At 52.9% G+C, this 19,123-nt stretch overlaps 1 protein-coding gene across 1 annotated transcript in view; it reads left to right on the forward strand.

Moving 5' to 3' along the window:
* Nucleotides 1-17,724, forward strand: part of SEC14L5 (SEC14 like lipid binding 5) — a 35,785-nt gene extending 18,061 nt beyond the window's left edge. Inside the window, exons 6-15 of the mRNA XM_040256326.1 lie at nt 3,411-3,523; nt 5,194-5,383; nt 7,461-7,549; nt 7,647-7,717; nt 9,276-9,447; nt 10,813-10,947; nt 11,965-12,099; nt 12,723-12,950; nt 14,146-14,324; nt 16,748-17,724. Coding sequence (XP_040112260.1) covers nt 3,411-3,523; nt 5,194-5,383; nt 7,461-7,549; nt 7,647-7,717; nt 9,276-9,447; nt 10,813-10,947; nt 11,965-12,099; nt 12,723-12,950; nt 14,146-14,324; nt 16,748-16,856 — 1,421 coding nt within the window. The 3' untranslated portion in view covers nt 16,857-17,724. The remainder of the gene's footprint in view (nt 1-3,410; nt 3,524-5,193; nt 5,384-7,460; nt 7,550-7,646; nt 7,718-9,275; nt 9,448-10,812; nt 10,948-11,964; nt 12,100-12,722; nt 12,951-14,145; nt 14,325-16,747) is intronic.
* Nucleotides 17,725-19,123: the final 1,399 nt, after the last annotated feature.

A 19,123-nucleotide genomic window follows, 5' to 3' on the forward strand; every position in this document is an offset into this window, starting at 1 on the left:
TATTATTTTCTCCCATTCTGAAGGCTGTCTTTTCACCTTGCTTATAGTTTCCTTCATTGTGAAAAAGCTCCTAAGTTTAATTAGGTCCCACTTGTTTATTTTTGCTTTTATTTCCATTGATTCTTTGAACCTCTGAGCTACCAGAGAGGCCCCAATCACAGAGTCGTAACTGAACTGCCAGGGAAGTCCCTCCATTCTGTTTTTAAATACAAATAATGTGGTACCTCTTTGTGCTTAAGGTTTTAAAAAATATTTGCATGAGCATGTATATGGCATATAATTTTAAAAGTTGATTTGCTGAGTCAAATGTTACAGGCAACTAAAATTTTTGTAGATTTACCAATTAGGCCTGCAAGAGGTTGTACTAGTCAATGTTTCCACCAAAAATGAGTAGCTGTATCTATTCCTGACTTCACTACCCCAAGACTATTAGTAAATATTTTAAACTTCTGAAAGGCAAAGGCTGACCACTGGTGAATTAGTGATCAGTTCTTCTGTATGAGTGAGGTCAAGTTTTATTTTTTCATGTTTGGTGACTGTTTTTTCTTTCCTTTCTTCTTCTTTTATTTTTGTGTGTGAATTCCTTTTTTTTTTTTTTTTTTTGGTCCTATATCCATTTTCCCACTTTCTCATCAATTTCTTATTGCTTTGTGAGAATTCTTTGCATGTTAAGGCAATTAGTCCTTTGTCATATTTCTGACTTTTATTGATCTAATGTTCACAATAATTTGTTAAAGGAAAATACCTGGGACACAAAATTGCACATGCCTCATGAATCCAGTTTTAACCATATGCACTAATGCTCACAATGATTGTTTTCTCTTTGGGGCCATTGAAGTGTAAGGGCTTGCCTGATGCAGAGATATACCATGTAACCAAAAATACAGCTGGGGGGCTGTGTTTAGGGACAACAAAATTCGTTCATTCAACCAGTATTTATCCTGCACCAGCTGTGTGCCCTAGCTGGCTGCTGCTGTACGTGTGGTTTTAAAATATTAAAATTTATACAATACCTGCACTTCTTCTGCCCCTTCCTGTGTACACTCTGCAGGTCATGCCCCATGCCCTCCCCTTTTTGCACCAGGCCTCCCCTTCCTTCTCTGCCTGTGCTGTCTACCAGCAGAGCTGGTTCTCAGGATGGCTGCTGGGAGGCAGGGTCCTGCCCCTTCCACGCTCTCTATCACTGAGCCTTTGTGCTCAGGAGAAAGGGCCTCACATCTTCCTGGAGGCCGGAAGGAAGCTGGTATCTCCTGCCTCCCTCGCGTTTCCTCCCTCATCCCTGCCTTGCCCTCTCCTCATCTGCAGCATCTCCACTTCTGACCACTCTGAGGGGTTGCAGAGTCTGGGCGGTTCCCCTCGCAGCGTCCATTTACCCAGGTGCCTACTGGTGTGGTAGTCATGACCACCAGCCCTGAGCTCTTTTCGTTCTGGGGGAAATGCTGGGTTCTGCTGCTGGGTGTGCAGTCATTCCATTTGTTTTCTGATTGCACCCTCCACACATGGAGAAAGGGCTGTGCCCATGGAGCCGGCTCTTTATGGACCATCTCCACCAAGTGCTGAGGGTCTAAGATGCCCATATGCCTCACCATGCCAGCATCTGCCACCCCAGTAGTTAAGAGCAGACAACAGTGGGACTTTCCTGGTGGTCCAGTGGTTAAGAATCTGCCTTCCTGTGCAGGGGACATGGGTTCCATCCCTGTTCGGGGAACTAAGATCCCACATGAAGGTGAAAGTTGCTCAGTTGTGTCTGACTCTTTGCAACTCCATGGACGGTAGCCCACCGGGCTCCTCTGTCTGTGGAATTCTCCAGACAAGAATACTGGAGTGGTGTAGCTGTTCCCTTCTCCAGGGGATCTTCCCAACCCTGGGAATGAACCCAGGTTTCCTGCATTGCATGAAATGGTGGGCATTGCAGGCAGATTCTTTACCAGCTGAGCTACCAAGGAAGCCAAATATTCCATATCCTGTGGCCTGCTGCTGCTGCTGCTGCTAAGTCGCTTCAGTCGTGTCCGACTCTGTGCGACCCCATAGGTAGCAGCCCACCAGGCTCCTCTGTCTCTGGGATTCTCCAGGCAAGAATACTGGAGTGGGTTGCCATTTCCTTCTCCAGTGCATGAAAGTGAAAAGCGAAAGTGAAGTCGCTCAGTCGTGCCCTACTCTTAGCGGAGCCTACCAGGCTCCTCCGTCCATGGGATTTTCCAGGCGAGAATACTGGAGTGGGGTGCCATTGCCTTCTCCGTGGTATGGCCTAAATAAACACAAAAATAAATAGTATAGTTCGCATGTTAACCCCTACTTTCCAGTCCATCCCTCTTCCTCCCTCTCTCCCCCTTGGCAACCATGAGTCTGTTCTCTACATCTGTTTCTGTTTTGTAGATAGGACTTCCCTGGTGGCTCAGAGGTTAAAGCGTCTGCCTACAATAATGCAGAAGACCCGGGTTCAATCCCTGGGTCGAGAAGATCCCCTGGAGACGGAAATGGTAACTCACTCCAGTACTCTTGCCTGGAGAATCCCATGGACGGAGGAGCCTGGTAGGCTACAGTCCACGGGGTTGCAAAGAATCAGACACAACTGAGTGACTTCACTTTCACTTAGTTTGTGCCATATTTTAGATTCCACATATAAGTGATACCGTATTTTATTTGTCTTTTTTTTTTTTTTACTAGAGTGGGTCACCATAATCCTCCCCCGGGGGATACCCCTGACACAGGGATCAAACCCTCGTCTCCTGCAGCTCCTGCATTGCAAGTGATTCTTTACCACTGAGCCCCGGGGGAAGCCCCTGTCTTTCTCTTTCTGACTTATCTCACTTAGTATGATGTTCTGTAGTTGCATCCCTGTTGCTGTAAATGGTATTATTTTGTTCTTTTTTTACGGCTGAGTAATACTCCGTTGTATATATGCACCACGTCTTCCTTATCCATTCATCTGTCGATGGACGTTTAGGTTTGTTTCCATGTCTTGGCTGTTGTGGATAATGCTGCAGTGAACGCTGGGATGCGTGTATCTCCTTGAATTAGAGTCCTGTCTGTGTGTGTGCCCAGGAGCGGGGCCGGATCATATGGTGATCCTACGTTGAGTCTCCTGAGGATCCTCCACACTGTTTTCCAAAGAGGCAGCTCCAACTGACATTCCCAGAGGGAGGAATGATCTTGATTTCCGAGAGTCAAAGGGGCATATCACTCACCACGGTGAGATCCAGGCATGCCCCGGCCTGAGTTTTCAGATCGCCTTGCAAATGGGTTGCAAACTCTAGAAGATCTGAAGACCAACAGCTCCTTGGTGAAAGGACTGCCCTACACGTGGAGCTACATTTCAGATTCGAAATCGGCCAGTGAGGCGAGGGCTCCAGAAAGGTTAGACAGTAGCCGTGTCTCCTGCGTGTTCTGAATCCCCTCTTCTCCTCCAGGGGACACACTGGATGCGGACTACATTGAGAGGTGCCTGGGCCATCTCACGCCCATGCAGGAGAGCTGCCTGGTTCAGCTGAGACGTTGGCTGCAGGAGACCCACAAAGGCAAGGTGGGTGGGGGCCGGGGCTGCAGCCTCTCAGCCTCGGGCACGGGGTGGGCAGGATGGGCCAGGTACGCAAGCCTGGGTGGTTAGCAATGCCGGACACTTCTATCTCACCTTCTTTTCATTATATCCCATCTCGTGCCTTCTGTACATACTTCTACACTGACAGCAGTGTTTCCCAGTCTTGGCACAGTTGACATTTGAGGCTGGGCAGCTCTTTATGGCGGAGAAGGCAATGGCACCCCACTCCAGTACTCTTGCCTGGAAAATCCTATGGACAGAGGAGCCTGGTGGGCTGCAGTCCATGGGATCGTGAAGAGTCGGACACGACTGAGCGACTTCACTTTCACTTTTCACTTTCATGCATTGGAGAAGGAAATGGCAACCCACTCTAGTGTTCTTGCCTGGAGAATCCCAGGGACAGGGGAGCCTGGTGGGCTGCTGTCTATGGGGTCGCACCGAGTCGGACATGACTGAAGTGACTTAGCAGCAGCAGCAGCAGCGGCTTTTTATGGGAGGCTGTCCTGTGTACATAGGGTGTCGAGCAGCATTCCTGGCCCCCACCCATGAGAAGACAGGGACTCTTTTCCTTGAGTTGTGAAAATGAAAACTGGCTCCAGACCTTGCCAGTGTTCCCTGGGGAGCCCAGTCACTGCTCTGTAGCCCTACATTTACAAAACCGTGCATACTGTTCTTTTCTAAGAGATTTTTTTTTAATTTACCATCTTAACAATTTGTTTTTAAGTTTTACTTATTTTTGGCTGTGTTGGGTCTTTGTTGCTGCGTGGGTTTTTCTCTAGTTGAGGCGAGCAGGGGCTCCTCTCCAGCTGCAGTGCGCAGGCCTCTCATTGCAGCAGCTTCTCTTGCTGCGGAGCATGGGCTCTAGGGTGCATGGACTTCAGTAGTTTCGGTTCATGGGCTCAGTAGTTGCGGCTCCCGGGCTCTGGAGCGTAGGCTCAGTAGTTGCAGCACACTGGCTCAGTTGCTCTGTGCCACGTGAGATCTCCCCGGGCTGGGGATTGAACCCATGTCTCCTGCACTGGTAGGTGAATTCTTCACCACTGAGCCACCAGGGAAGCCCCCGACCAAGAGATTTAATGACTTGGGAGGGTTGGTTTTTGACTGCACATGAACTTGCCTTTAGACTCTAAGCCTCCAACATCATGGTGCACCATGTACATCCTGACCTTCAGCTCTGTTGAATAAGAGCTTCCAGCTTCATCATGAGTTGCTTGCCCTTCCTCCCCTCCCCCTACTAGGCAGGCAGACAAGGGAATTACTTTAGTGTTGGGTTGGGATATGGGAAGCCATTGGTGGTGCAGAGGTTAAAGCGTCTGCCTGCAATGTGGAAGATCTGGGTTTGATCCCTGGGTCGGGAAGATCCCCTGGAGAAGGAAATGGCAACCCACTCCAGTATTCTTGCCTGGAGAATCCCATGGATGGAGGAGCTACAGTCCACGGGTTGCAAAGAGTTGGACATGACTGAGTGACTTCACTTTCACTTTTCACTTTGGGTTGGGATATAACCTGTCTTCTGTTTCCTTATTTGTAAAATGGGCACAATATTAGTGCACATGTGCTTGTGTGCACACACACACACACACGACCAAATTACAAGTGACAATCTCAGTTTAGGGAATACCTTGCTAAGGGCTTTCTCCTCCTTCTCCCCTCAGATCCCCAAAGATGAACACATCCTTCGCTTCCTGCGGGCTCGAGACTTCCACCTGGACCGGGCCCGCGAGATGCTGTGCCAGTCCTTGAGCTGGCGAAAGCAGCACCAGGTGGATCTCCTCCTAGAGACCTGGCGACCCCCCGCCCTCCTGGAGGAGTTCTACGCTGGGGGCTGGCACTACCAGGACATAGGTGCGTCCCTTTACCTGCATGATGGGGTGGGGAGCACGCTGGGGTCACCACTGAATGTGCTTTGAATGCCCTCTTCTTTTAGCAGCTTGTTGTTTTTCCTTTTGGTTCTCCTGGGCATCTGGAGATGCCTTTGAGATGACAGCCAATGTGAAGGCGGAGCTGGGGTTGACATTTGGGCTTGAGATGAGATGGTTCTCCCAGGGGCAGGGTCAGCCCATCCTTACTTATTGTCTGCAGAATACTGCGTTAGTGTCCTGGGGCTGCCATACCAAATGACCTCAAACTGGGTGGCTGAAAGCAACAGAAATCCATCCTCTCATTGTTCTGGGGGCTAGAAGTCTAAAAGCAAGGTGTCAGCATGGCAGTGGTCCCTCTGAAAGCTCTAGGGAAGGATCCTTCCTGCCTCTTCTGGCTTCTGGTGGCTCCAGGCATTCCTCGGCTTGGGGCCACATTCCCCCTCCCCCCAGGTCTCTGCCTCTGCCTTCACACAACCTCCCCCCACTCAGTATCTCTCTGTTCTCTCTCCTGGGCCCAAGCTGATCCAGCATGGCTTCATCTTGAGATCCTTAACTAATCATGTCAGCAAAGAACCTATTTCCACACAAGGACACATCCTGAAGTTGTGGATGGACATGAATTTTGGGGCAATCCACTACAAATATCGTCTCTGGGCTTTTCAAAGTGAAAGTGCCATTGAAGCCAGCACCTGTTACACTTTTCAATGTCCTTGTCCAAAATTAAAATGTTAAAAATTCATATGTATTGATCAGGGCAAGTGCTCGAGTCTCCCGAAAAACCGGTTGGCACACTTGCTTTCAATATATAGTCGATCTTTGTTCTTCATGGATTCTGTATTTGTGAATTTGCCTGCTCATTAAAATTTACTTTTAACCCACAGATCAATGCTCAAGGTGCTTTCGCTGTCCTTCATGGACAGAGTGACCAAAAGTGTGCGTCCCTTCCCACCTGAGGCCAAACAGTCCTTCTGCCTCCCTGCTTCAGCTCCTCCTCTAATGAGTCTCCTTTTTGCAGTCTATTCAATGCCATTACTTTTTTGTGTGTTTTTGCATTTTGTGCTTTTTTTGTGTGTGTTGATTTTGAGTCATGGGAAAGTGCTGTGCTCCTAAGTGCAAGAAGGTGTGATGTGCCTTATGGAGAAAATTCATGTTTGATAAGCTCCTTTCAGGCACGAGTTACTAATGAATCAACAACATAAATTTAACAAGATGTCCTCAAATAGAAACCCACGCAAAACAAAGTTAATACTGGTCGACTGACAAAAATGTCATGGCCAGAGGCTGGCAAGAACTTAACCTCCTGTCTCCCCCAGTAGAAGTGGTTCTGTGTTTCCTGATTCAGTATTTGAGGTGACTTTATAGAAATTAACTACTGCAAATAATAAGAATTAATTGTATGTATATAATATGTATAAAGTATTAACCTTAATATATATATACAATATATATAGTATGTTATATATGGACTTCCCTGGTGGCACAGAAGGACAGTAAAGAATCTGCCTGCAATGCAGGAGTTCTGGGTTCAATCCCTGGCTTGGGAAGATCCCCTGGAGAAGGGAGTGGCTGCTGCTGCTAAGTTGCTTCAGTCGTGTCCGACTCTGTGCGACCCCATAGACGGCAGCCTACCAGGCTCCCCGGTTCCTGAGATTCTCAAGAACACTGGAGTGGGTTGCCATTTCCTTCTCCAATGCATGAAAGTGAAAGTGAAGTCGCTCAGTCATGTCTGACTATTCGCGACCCCATGGACTGCAGCCCACCAGGCTCCTCCGCCCATAGGATTTTCCAGGCAAGAGTACTGGAGTGGGGTGCCATTGCCTTCTCCGAGGGAGTGGCTACCCACTCCATTTTTATGGCCTGGAGAATTCCATGGACAGAGGAGCCTGGGGGGCTACAGTCTGTGGGGTAGGAAAGAGTTGGACATGACTGAGTGACTTTTGCGATATATATATAACAATATGTGACTGAGCGACTGACCATGCACATATAGCATGATGTACCCTAAGCATTACGTAATTCTGTCTCCGGTTTGTCCCCTCCTCCCTCCCCCTACCCCAAAGACGGCCGCCCACTGTACATCCTGCGTCTGGGCCACATGGACACCAAGGGCTTGATGAAGGCCGTGGGGGAGGAGGTGCTGCTGCAGCACGTGAGTCAGGGTCCCTGCTCCCGAAAGCCCCCACCCCAGGGTTGCCCAAGGCCGGAGCACCAAAAGAACGTTTGCCAGCTCCTTCTCTGCCTTCTAGATTCTTTCCGTCAATGAGGAAGGACAGAAGCGGTGTGAAGGGAACACGAAACAGTTTGGCCGTCCCATCAGGCAAGAACTCGGGCTGGGGGGGTGGGGGCACTCCCCGATAAACAGTAAAAACAGCCAAGGTTCACTGGGCATGGATGCCAGGCCGGGCAGCCTGCTAGATGCTTCACAGAGATGCCCTCCCCTAATTCTTACAGTGACCTTAATGAGGCAAGGTGTCCTTGTTCTTTATGGAGGGGGAAACCAAGGCTGAGAGTGGTGACGTCATCCAAGGCTCCTGAGCAGGGGAGGGGCGGAGCTGGGGTTGGAACTTGGTCCCAGCTGGCTTGGGCTCATGGGTTTTCTGCCTATGCCACGCAGCCTCCTGGACTTGGCTTTTTGAGATCAGCTCTCCCACCCCCAAGATCCACCCTGGCCATCTCCCAGGCAGGTGAACCTTGTCAGAGCTCATCCAGTGACCCACTGCCCCCTCTGGCTGCCGCAAACTCCTATTCCTGAGTGGGGTTTCCCACACCAGTCCTCACAGGGGTGTCACCCCCCAAAGGCACTCAACCTTTCTGAGCTGGGGCTTCCTCTTCTGTAAACACTCCCAGGGTTTCCTGGCATGCATGCTAAATCGCCTCTGTCGAGTCCGACTCTTCGTGATTCCGTGGACTGTAGCCTGCCAGGCTCCTCTGTCCATGGGATTCTCCAGGCAAGAATACTGGCGTGGGTTGCCGTGCCCTCCTCCAGGGCATCTTCCCGAGCCAGAGATCAAACCCAGGTCTGTTGCGTCTCCTGCATTGGTGCTTTACCACTAGTGTCACCTGGGAGGCCCTAGGGCTTCCTTATGGCTTATCAAAAAGAATGACTTATGAGGGGATACCAGGGATTCCCTCACAGCTAGTCAGTAAAGAATCTGCCTGCAACTCGGGGGCCCTGGGATCGATTCCTGGGTGGGGAAGATCCCCTGGGAAAGGAAATGGCAACCCACTCCAGTATTCTTGCCTGGAGAATCCCATGGACAGAGGAGCCTGGCGGGTTACAGTCCATGGGGCACAAGAGTTGGACACGCCTGAGCGACTAAGCCAGCACCAGCACCAGAGGTGATGCAGCTACCCTGGTGGCTCAGACGGTGAAGAATCTGTCTGTAATGCGGGAGACCTGGGTTTGATCCCTGGGTTGGGAAGATCCCCTGGAGGCGGCCATGGCAACCCATTCCAGTTTTCTTGTCTGGAGAATCCCGTGGACAGAGGAGCCTGGCGGGCAACAGTCCATGGAGTCGCAAAGAGTCGGACAGGACTGAAGCGACTTAGCATGCAGGCACCTCTTTTCAACAATTATTAGTAACACATTGCTGACGTCCTGATGAGGACTCTGCCCACATCATTCAGCCCTCAGGCACTTGAATCTGGGCACTCCAGCCTTGGTGAGAGTGCTGAGAACCCTCGTGCCATGTGGCCTCCCCACAAGGGGGAGGGCCCACAAGAGTGTCCTGAGGTCCCTGCCCCAGCGGCTGCCTCACTGAGACTCTCCGTCTGTCCCTGTCTGAGGGCCCCTGGGTCCCTGCGGATGGTGCTGGGGGCTCTGAGGGGTGGGGGTGGCAGAATGAGGTGGAGTGAGGTGGGCATCTCTGCTGCAGCTCCTGGACCTGCCTGGTGGACCTGGAGGGTCTCAGCCTGCGGCACCTGTGGCGGCCAGGGGTGAAGGCCCTGCTGCGCATGATCGAGGTGGTGGAGGGCAATTACCCCGAGACCCTGGGCCGGCTGCTCATCGTGCGAGCCCCCCGCATCTTCCCCGTGCTCTGGACGCTGGTGAGAAAGAGCAAGGAGCCTGAGATGGGAGAGGGTCCCTCTGGGATCTGCCTGTCCGATGATCCTGCGTCAGTTTTTCTCAGTAACGGCTTGACTAAGGTTTAATTCATTTCCCATAAAGTTCACCCCTTCTGGGAGTGCCCTGGTTGCCTAGTGGTTAGGGTCCTGGGCTTTCACTGCCATGGCCTGGGTTCAATCCCTGGTCGGGGAATTGAGATTCCACAAACCCCTTGTCAGAAGCAGCACTCACCCAGCTGGCTCTGGTGGGGGTGTGACCCACTCTCAGGAGGGTGGGCAGGATGGAGCGGCCCCAGGGGCTGGCCACTGCTGCAGGCCCTGACCACTCCAGGGCTGGACAGACAAGAGGAAGGGATGTCCTTGTTACGAGAGCCCCATGAGGGCTGGCACAGGTGAGGGGGGTACTTCCAGGGGCACTGGAGCAAGGAGGGAGCGGGGAAAGCAGTACCCACCTCCCAGTGCCTACACCACCCCCTCACTGGCCGCAGCAGATGAGAACCAGCTTGCTGAGGCCCACAGGGATCACCTCTTGGGATGGGGTCTGAAGCAGTGTGACCCACCCAAGTGGGATTTCTAGCTCCCCATTAATCTCCTGCCTGCGGCTTTGGCCTGTGCTCTGCTCTGCCAAGTGCCTGGTTATCCACCTCCCTCCTTCCCGCCCTCCCTTTCCCAACTATTCACTGAGTCAGACACCACCCCAGCACTGGGACGCTGTGAAAAACCAACTGACACGCAGCTTAGAGTTCAGTATTGAAATACTTTCCATCCGGGATAAATCAAACACGTTATCCACACAATGGAATGTTATTCTGCCATGAAAAGGGAGTTTTGGTTCACACGACAACGTGGATGAGCCTTGAATACACGAGGCTCAGTGAAAGATACCAATCACAGAAGGCCACACGTCGTGGCATTCCCTTTCTGTGAAATGTTCAGAACAGGCAAATCACAGAGACAGGAAGCATACTGGCAGTTTCCAGGGCCTGAAGGGGAAGGGGAAGGAGAAGGGAGTGACTGCTGGCGGATCTGGGGTTTCCTTTTGGGGGGATGAAAATGTCTTGGAATTAGAGGTGATGGCTACACAGCATAGTGGATGAACTGAATACCAGAGGATTGTTCACTTTAAAATGGTTAATTCTGGGATTTCCCTGATAGTCCAGTGATTAGGACTTGGAGCTTCCACTGTAGCGGGTTCAGGTTTGATCTCTGGTCGGGGAACTAGGATCCTGCAAGCCTTGCAGGGTGGCCAAAAAGTAATAATACTAAAATAGTTAACTCTATGTTCTGTGAATTACACCTCAATTAAAAAAAAAATCTTTCCATCTTGCCTTATCTCCCCCGTTTCAGATCAGCCCCTTCATCAATGAAAATACCAGGCAGAAGTTCCTCATCTACAGCGGCAGCAATTACCAGGGCCCCGGAGGCCTTGTCGATTATCTGGACAAAGATGTGATTCCTGACTTCCTTGGGGGAGAGTGCCTGGTGAGGCCCCAGCGGGCCCTCCGCGCCCACGGCAGGGATGGTCTGTGGCCTCAGGGAGACACAGCCGCAGGTGGCAGGAGGCTCGGGGAGGGTAGACCCCTTGTGCGTGCTCTGAGCTGGGGAGGACCCTGCTGACTCTTTGGAGGCAGAGCTGGTCTTAGAAGCTTCCCCTATGAGAGGTGACTCCTCTCTGAAGGAGAGACTTTATGCTGGTGCTTTTAAGCAAAGCTGAAGTTTCCCGGAAGCTCAGAGACCAGGCCAGTCAAGGGCTTACCCTTCTGAATCCCCATCCAGTAGGTTGCCAGGCAGAAGTTAGCATTTAGCTGCAGACTTTGCAGCCTCTACAGCAAGGGGAGGAGACTCAAATGTTCCAGTGGCCTGGACCCAGGAGCTAGTGTACCCAAAGGGACTTATTTATTCCCAACTTACAGCTACATGGCAAGGGATGATCAGGCAACAGGTTCCAGGGGAGGTGCCCCCAGACCCCTTTTATCGCTTCCCCTGGGGGTGAGGCAGGGGGTGACCCTTATCTCATCTGATGTGGGAGGGCAGGTCCTTTCACTTCTCCAGCAGAAATCTCAAACAGGACTTCCCTTATGGTCCACCGGTTAATAATCTGCCTGCTAATGCAGAGGACATGGGTTTGATCCCTGATCTGGGAAGATTCCACATGCCTCGGAGCAACTAAGCTTGAACTCCGCAACAAAAGAAGCCACTGCAACAAACAGTAGTCCCTATTCGATGGAACTAGAGAAAATCCACACACAGCAGTGAAGACCCAGTGCAGCCAAAAATAAATAAAATCTCAAAGAGCAATCCTGCATGCTTTCAGGGTTAAAAAATAAAAAGAGAGAGAGAGACATTTCCTAGAAATTTTGCCAAGCTTGCCAGGTCTCTCCGATCGTCAGGCTCTGTATGCATGTTGTAAGTGTGGTTTCAGGGGTTATAGAGCGCCTTCCTCTGGGTCAGCCAGGCCTGGCTGGGCCCTGACTGTCACCCGGTGTCTTTGTCCCCTAGTGTAATGTCCCTGAAGGAGGACTGGTCCCCAAGTCCCTGTATCTGACGGAAGAGGATCAGGAGGACGAAGACCAGCTGCGGCAGTGGAGAGAGACGTATCACTCGGCCAGCGTGCTCCGCGGGGCCCCCCACGAGGTGCTGGGGTCCCGGGCTGGGAGGGCCCGCTGGACTGGGTGTCATCTTAGGGCAGGGACCTTGAAGCAGAAACTGAGACGAGGGTTCTTGTGCCCATGACTTGTAGAGGATCAACCTCAGGAGAAACCCTTAAGGAGGGTGGTGTGTGCGCTAAGTCATTTTAGTCGTGTCCGACTCTTTGCCACCCTATGGACTGTAGCCCGCCAGGTTCCTCTGTCCATGGGATTCTCCAGGCAAGAATACTGGAGTGGGTTGCCATTTCTTCCTCCAGAGAATCTTCCTGAACCCGCATCCCTTACGTCTCCTGCATTGGCAGGCGGGTCCTTTACTACTAGGGACAGAAGCTAAGCCGAGGGCTGGCTGCAGCCATGGTCTAGCCCGGTCTGATCCGAGGGGAGAGCGGTGCAGGGGGCTGGCCTCGGCACCCGCACATCAGCCTGTCATTGGCTGTGGTCACTCTGGCACAGGGAGTCGTCCCAGGATCTGTTTGTCCCGAGCAATTCTTGGACTTGGGGTGGGGAATAGAGGCCAGGGTGGACACCCAGACACCTGCAGCTGACTTCCGCGTCCCAGCCCCTCCAGACTGGACATTCAGACCTCACCTGTCACCTGTCCCCCTGCAGGTCACCGTGGAGATTCTGGAGAGGGAGTCAGTCATCACCTGGGACTTCGACATCCTCCGCGGGGACGTGGTGTTCAGTCTGTACCATGCCAAGCAGGCGTCCATGCCCAGCCCCCGGGAGCCTGGGGCCAGGGCCGGCGGGCAGCTGACGGACGGAGGCTGGGCCCTGGGTGCAGATTTCAGCTGCGTGGAGGCCCCCCTCATCTGCCGGGAGGGGGAGAGCATCCAGGTCATCTCTTGGGTCATTTATTCATTCATCACAATCACGCAGGACCGAGTGTCTGCTGCGTGCCAGGGTTCTGGGGGAACAGCAGTGCACAGATTGGACCCGGTCCCCGGCCTCAGAGACCCCGTGGGACAGTGGGGGAAAAAGATAGATGTGGGCAGGTCCAAGACCTGGCACCCCAGGGCCCCAGCTTCAGCGTCCTCCCGAGACTCTTGTCAGAGATGCAGGTTGCTGGCCCCATGCCGCGTGGGCGGGCTCAGAAGCCCTGGGTGCAGGGCCTGGGGTCTGCCTCCTTCACGCCTGCCTGGTTTCCTGATGCACAGTCATGTTTCAGCACCCACACAGCAGGAAACTGTAGGTCTGCAAACAGCACTTGGGGACGTGCCACCAGAACTTGGGCCACCCTGCTGACCACCTTCCCCCCATACTCCATAGTGCTTGCAGGTCAACATCACTGGCCCCAGACACACACACACACACACACACACACACACACACACTGGTAAGCAGTGGAGATCTTGCTGGAGGTGTCATAGGTGAATTGGGCAGATGACTGTCACATCACACACCAGCATCTTCTGCCCCCGGGTCCCACTGAACATCAGCCCTTTTACAAAGTTGCTCTTCTTATAAAGACTGACACCCTCCTATCTGGCTGACCCCCCGCCCTTGGCAAACTCTAAACACCTTTAAGCTCCCTCTCTGTGTGTGTAGGCTCAGTCGCTCAGTCATGTCTGACTTTGCGACCCCATGGACTGCAGCCTGCCAGGCTCCTCTGTTCATGGGATCCTCCAGGCAAGGCTAGAATCTCCAGGGGAATCTTCCCAACCCAGGGATCGAACCTGAATTTCCTGCATTGGCAGGCAGGTTCTTTACCATCTGAACCTACTGGGAAGCCCATATACCCTTTCTCCAGGTTTCCTCAATTTGCAAATCCCACTCAGCAGGACAAAAGCCCAAGAAAATCCAGGTTTTTAACCAAACCACACCTCTGTAGTTCCTGCACCCCCTAGGCCCTGACTTCCCTGCCAGATTAAAAGGGAGGCTCTCAGTTGCCATGGATATGGGGTAACAGCAGAGGGGAAGCAAAGGTGATTTTGGGACACCCCAAAAGGAAGGATTTGCTGGCGGGCTAGTTTAGAAAGGGGCCCCTCTCCCTGGGTGGACCGGGGCCTGAGGCTTGGCTACTGTGTTTCAGGGCTCCCACGTGACCCGGTGGCCTGGCATCTACCTGCTGCAGTGGCAAATGCACAGCCCCCCTGCCCACGTGGCCTGCAGCCTCCCGGGCGTAGAGGATGTCCTGACGGCCCTGCACAGCCCCGGCCCCAGGTGCAAACTCCTCTACTACTACGAGGTCCTGGCGTCTGAGGACTTCAGGTATGGGGCCCCTCGACTCCCCACCCCCACCGCCAGGCCAGGCCTGCAGCACGCCCGAGGTCCCTTCCTTCCAGGCTGGGGGCACTGCGCTCACCTCCTCTACTTGCCCTTGAGCTTCTCTAGGGCTGGGGCTCTGATGTGGGCACTGATAAACTTTCCAGTGGCTCAGCCCCTTATCATGAGGGATTGTATCACTCTTCTGCTTCAGCCTCAGCTGCGGAAACTTCCCTTCAAATGAAACCCCAGACAGAGGCCCAACACACCAGACTGTGTGGGTGGGCGGGAGAAGAGGGGCCTGAGCCCTCTTATTTGTACCTTCCCTCACTCCTAGAATTCCATCAAACTGGGTTTGAACTGCTCTAGAACATTCTAGAGTTATGCCTCACAGACAACTTTCCCCCAGTGTTGCTGACAGAGAGACAGGGAGGTCAAGACCTCCAAGCATTTCCAGCTTGCTCTGTGACCTCAGACAAGTCACTTTACCTCTGTGAGCCCCAGCTGTTAGACAGGGACCACTGGATCCCCTATGTCATGCAGTTGTCCTGAGAATAAGATGGGTGGGGAAAGTCTGTGCATACAGTAAGCACTCAATAGTGGTTTCTTCCAGGCCTTGTGTTTTATCTTAAAAATTTTTTGTAATTTATTTAATTGGAGAATAGTTACTTTAGAATATTGTGATGATTTTTGCCATACATCAACATGAACCGACCACAGCTTGTGTTCTATCTTTTAAAAACAAATGTGATTTTGCATCCTGCCTTATGACATGGCTGTGTCAGTTTCCTTCCAAAAATGACGCTTCAAATTCTTTTGTTGCTGTCCAGTCACTCAGTCATGTCCGACTCTTTACCGTGGAGTAGATTTGAAGCTCCAAGAGGATGTCAGGTCTGGACCTACATCCCAGGTGGAGCTGCAGGGATTCTAGGGGCACGTGTAGCCAGCACTGGATATGCTGGGCTGGGAATTTCCTGGCGGTCCAGTGCTTAGGACTCTGTGCTTTCACCGCCTAGGACGTGGGTTCAATCCTTGGTCAGGGAATTAAGATCCCACAAGCCACGAGGCAAAAGAAAAATAAAAGAAAGGAAATGCTGAGCCAGCATCTTTACCCCAAAGGGAGACTCCACAGTGTGTCAAAGGGTGGTGTTTCCCTGTTTGGGAGGTGGCCTGTTTTGGCCACTGGGCCTCAGTGTAGGGGAGAAAGACTGAGGCCCAGAGGGACTCAGACCTGTAGACACATGTATCAGGGGTTGCTGCCTCCGGGACAGCAGGCGGAGGCCAAGGGGTGGGCTGGAACTGCTGGCCAGCCTGTCTTGTCTGGTCAGTGTCGGGGAACCTGCTGCCCTGACCCTTGGGAGAGTCCTAGTTCAAGGCTGCCCTCGGTGGGCAACCGGTGGTCCTAGGGGGACCAGGCAGACAGGGTCCGCCATCCTGAAGCAGGAGACCACGTAGCCACACACGAGCAGTGATGATGCCATGAAGGTCCTCACCCCACGGTCATACTCCAGGAGGTGCTGGTGGCCTGAACACAGAGCCGTCAGAGCCCAGGACCAGGGCGGGCACGGGGTGGGTGAGAGTGCAGGGGTTCGGGGGAGGCTCTGGGAAGTGGCACTGGAGTTGAGATCTAGGTTGTGTGCACATGATCACATGGCTGTGGGGAAGGGGCTTGTCAAAATGCAGACTCGGATTGCTTAGCTCTTGAGGCATCTCCAACAAGCTCCAGGAGACGCTGTGTTGCTGGTTCCCAGACCACTCTTTGAGTAGCTAGGCCCTAAGTCTGTACTCTGCAACCCGACAGCTACTAGCCAGAGAGAGCAATTTAAACATAGAGATTAGAACTAAATAAAATTAAAAATTCAGTTCCTTGGTCACACTAGTCATATCTCAAGTGCCCAGCAGCCCCACATGGCCCATGACAGCCATGCTGGAAGGCGCAGTTATGGGACACGTCTGTCATCACAGGAATGTCCCCTGGATGGTGCTGCTCTGTGGTCTGGGTGGCATTTGACTGGACAAAGTAGATAGGAGAGAAAGGCTTCCAGCAATAGGTGCAGACACAAGGTCCCGAGACAGGGGAGGCGGGTGTTGGAGGAGCTGAAAGGAGGTGGAGGGGTGAAGCTGGAGATGATGGGGTGCCCTTTGGGCCATGCTGGGCCCCTGGGTCAGCGAAGCCCCTCAGAGGTGGGTGGCCGGCAGGGCTCACCTGGGAAGGAAGGCCCTGCAAGGCAGTGGGCCAGGCTTCATGTCTCATCACAGTCTCACCTGTTTTTCCCTCTGCACTTGCCCTCTGCACCCAGGGAGGGTTACCAGCCTTGTGGGAAGAGCCCTGGGGCTCCATTGGCATCATCCTCAACTTTCCCACCGCTCCCAGTGGCCCCAGGGCCGGGTCACCACCAGAAGGCAACGTGTGTGTCCTTCCTCCCCAGGGGCTCCATGTCCAGCCTGGAATCCTGTGCCAGCCGCTTCTCCCAGCTCAGCGCCGCCACCTCCTCCTCCTCGGCGCCATCCCACAGCAGCTCCCTGGTGTCCAGGTAGTCGGGACCGAGCCCCGTGGGGCAGCCTGCTCGCCTCCCACGTCCCCACGTGTCCACGAGGCTGTGTGGGCTGCAGCCCTGGGTCTGGACGCTGCCAAAGTTGGGCTATCTGGAGGCCCCCATTGGCTCTTGGGGTGTCGAGGACAGAATCATCCATGACCGGGCTTCGAGTACAAAAAGCCAAGGGGTGGGCGGACCCCATTCAGGTCTGGGGGCTCAGGGAGGTCGTCGGGCTCAGTGCCCCCCTCCACCTCTGGTTCGGCTTCCTTGGGGTGGCCTCCTTCTCAGGCGACCCCGGCATTGTTTGTTTCCCTCTTTCCCTTTCCCGCAGCTCAGCTGCAGAAGAGAATCTGTCTCCTGACCAAGCTCCATCCAGCCTCCCAGAATTGAGTCTTATCAGCCTGCTTGAGTCCCAGGCTAGTCCCTGAACCAATCATGGTTGCCAGGGGGGAACAGAGAACACTGATTGGCCTGCAGGGTCTGTGTTCAGTCTGGACCAATCACTGGGGAGGGGGTACAGTGATGGGCCCGCCCAGACCACACGCTTGTCCCCACCCCCTGGTCTGAAAAGCACAAGGTGGGTTCTTCCATGACTCTTATTAGGGTTCCCCTCCCTAAGAAGCAGAAATGATGGGTGTACACCCTAGCATCTAAGCCTACAATGATGCCCTGGGTCCCAGGATATGCTGGCGAGCAGTTATATAAGTTACAGGCTTCACTTTCTGTGGGGAACCACCCACCGTGGACGTGAAATGCATTTTCACAGCATGTGGCTGGAAGGTCTAATCCTGACCACCCCTGACTTGAAGACAATGGAAGGCCCAGTGTTTTTGCTGAATTCCAGGCAATGATGAAGCAGTTCTGGCTATCTTTATATTCTCTGAAGGTCCCTTTGTCTCTTGGGAATCTCCTGTTTAATTACGCCTTTTTGGGTTGTAAGTCACCTCCCAGCAGCTTAAACAAAAAAAGGGTTACCATCCATGGGCACTTGTAACTGACCAGTCTAAAAGGTCTTGCTTCAGCTAAGGCTGGATCCAAGCTCTCAACATGGCATCAGGACTCCCCTGTTGGGTAGGGTCTATGACTTTGTCACAGTTGCACTGGGGGCAAATCTGATCCTCAGTACCAGCTGCAATATTGAAAGATTCTCCTTAAGTTCCTGCATGGGAGGGGCATGGGTCTGAGGACATTTCTCCTTTCATTCCCCGGGCCTGCAAACAGGTAACAGGTCAGAGGTCATCACTGGCATCCTGCAGTCTGATCTGACCTGCCTTTAGTGTTTTTGGTTTTTGCCTTAACAGGCGCAGTAAGGGGCCTTATGCCTCTCTTTTTGAGAGCCTGCTCTCCTCATCTCCCTCAGGAAAGTCCCAGCTCAAACAGGCTTAAGCAACAAAGGGAATTCCCGTCTGCAGTAACTGGGATGCCCAGGCCGGGTCTTGCTTCAGGTATGGCTGCATCCAGGAGCCCTCAGTGACCTTAGGCTCCTGTGCCCATCCTCAGCCTCACCTAGGCCTCTTGGCTCTGTGTCAGTTGGCATGCTGACCTTGTCCTCTCCTCAGCTGGAGGGAAAGGTGACTGCTGGCAGCCCCTAGTCTACAACCACAGGGCTCTCGGTTTCTAAGGCAGAGAGAGACTCTCCATCTCAAATCCCAGGGAAGGCTCTGACTGGCCCTGAGCAAGTCATGTGGTCACTCCTGTGGACATATTGGCTAAGCAGCTAGGAGCCCTGTGATTGACATTTCTTCCAGAAGCAACAGGGGGTGGGGGAGGGCCAGTCACCCAATGGACAAAGAGAGGTGGGCCACAAGAGCAGCAGATGACCACACTGGCATCTGCTATGGTTTCTGTCCTGTGCTGGAGCATCAGCAACTAACAGCTACTCTTCTTAACCCTTGAGAGGCTTGGGATTAAAAATCCAAGGAAGGAGATGCTGAGCTCTTGGCTTCTCAATTTCCCCAAACCTCAGGGCTGGAAGCCCCCTGGGTATGGCTTCTTTCTCCATCTTGTTCATTAGCCTATTGTGGCCAGGACACAAATGACCCTTTAGCAATAGGACTTGCCCAGGCACTGAGTTTAGGAGCCTGAGTCTTAAAATTTCAACAAGGTGGGATTCGAGGCCCAGCCATCCTTTCACACGAGCTGTGTGACCTTCAGCAGGTGACTTAACCTCTCTGTGCCTCAACATCCTCATCTGTAAAATGGGGATAGAATAGTGCCTACCTCATTCTCTGGGTTGCAGTGGGACGAAATGAGAGTGGATGTGAAGTC

This window comes from Oryx dammah, unplaced genomic scaffold (genome assembly GCF_014754425.2).
Source record: "Oryx dammah isolate SB20612 unplaced genomic scaffold, SCBI_Odam_1.1 HiC_scaffold_2, whole genome shotgun sequence".
In the NCBI taxonomy this organism is placed as follows: domain Eukaryota; kingdom Metazoa; phylum Chordata; class Mammalia; order Artiodactyla; family Bovidae; genus Oryx; species Oryx dammah.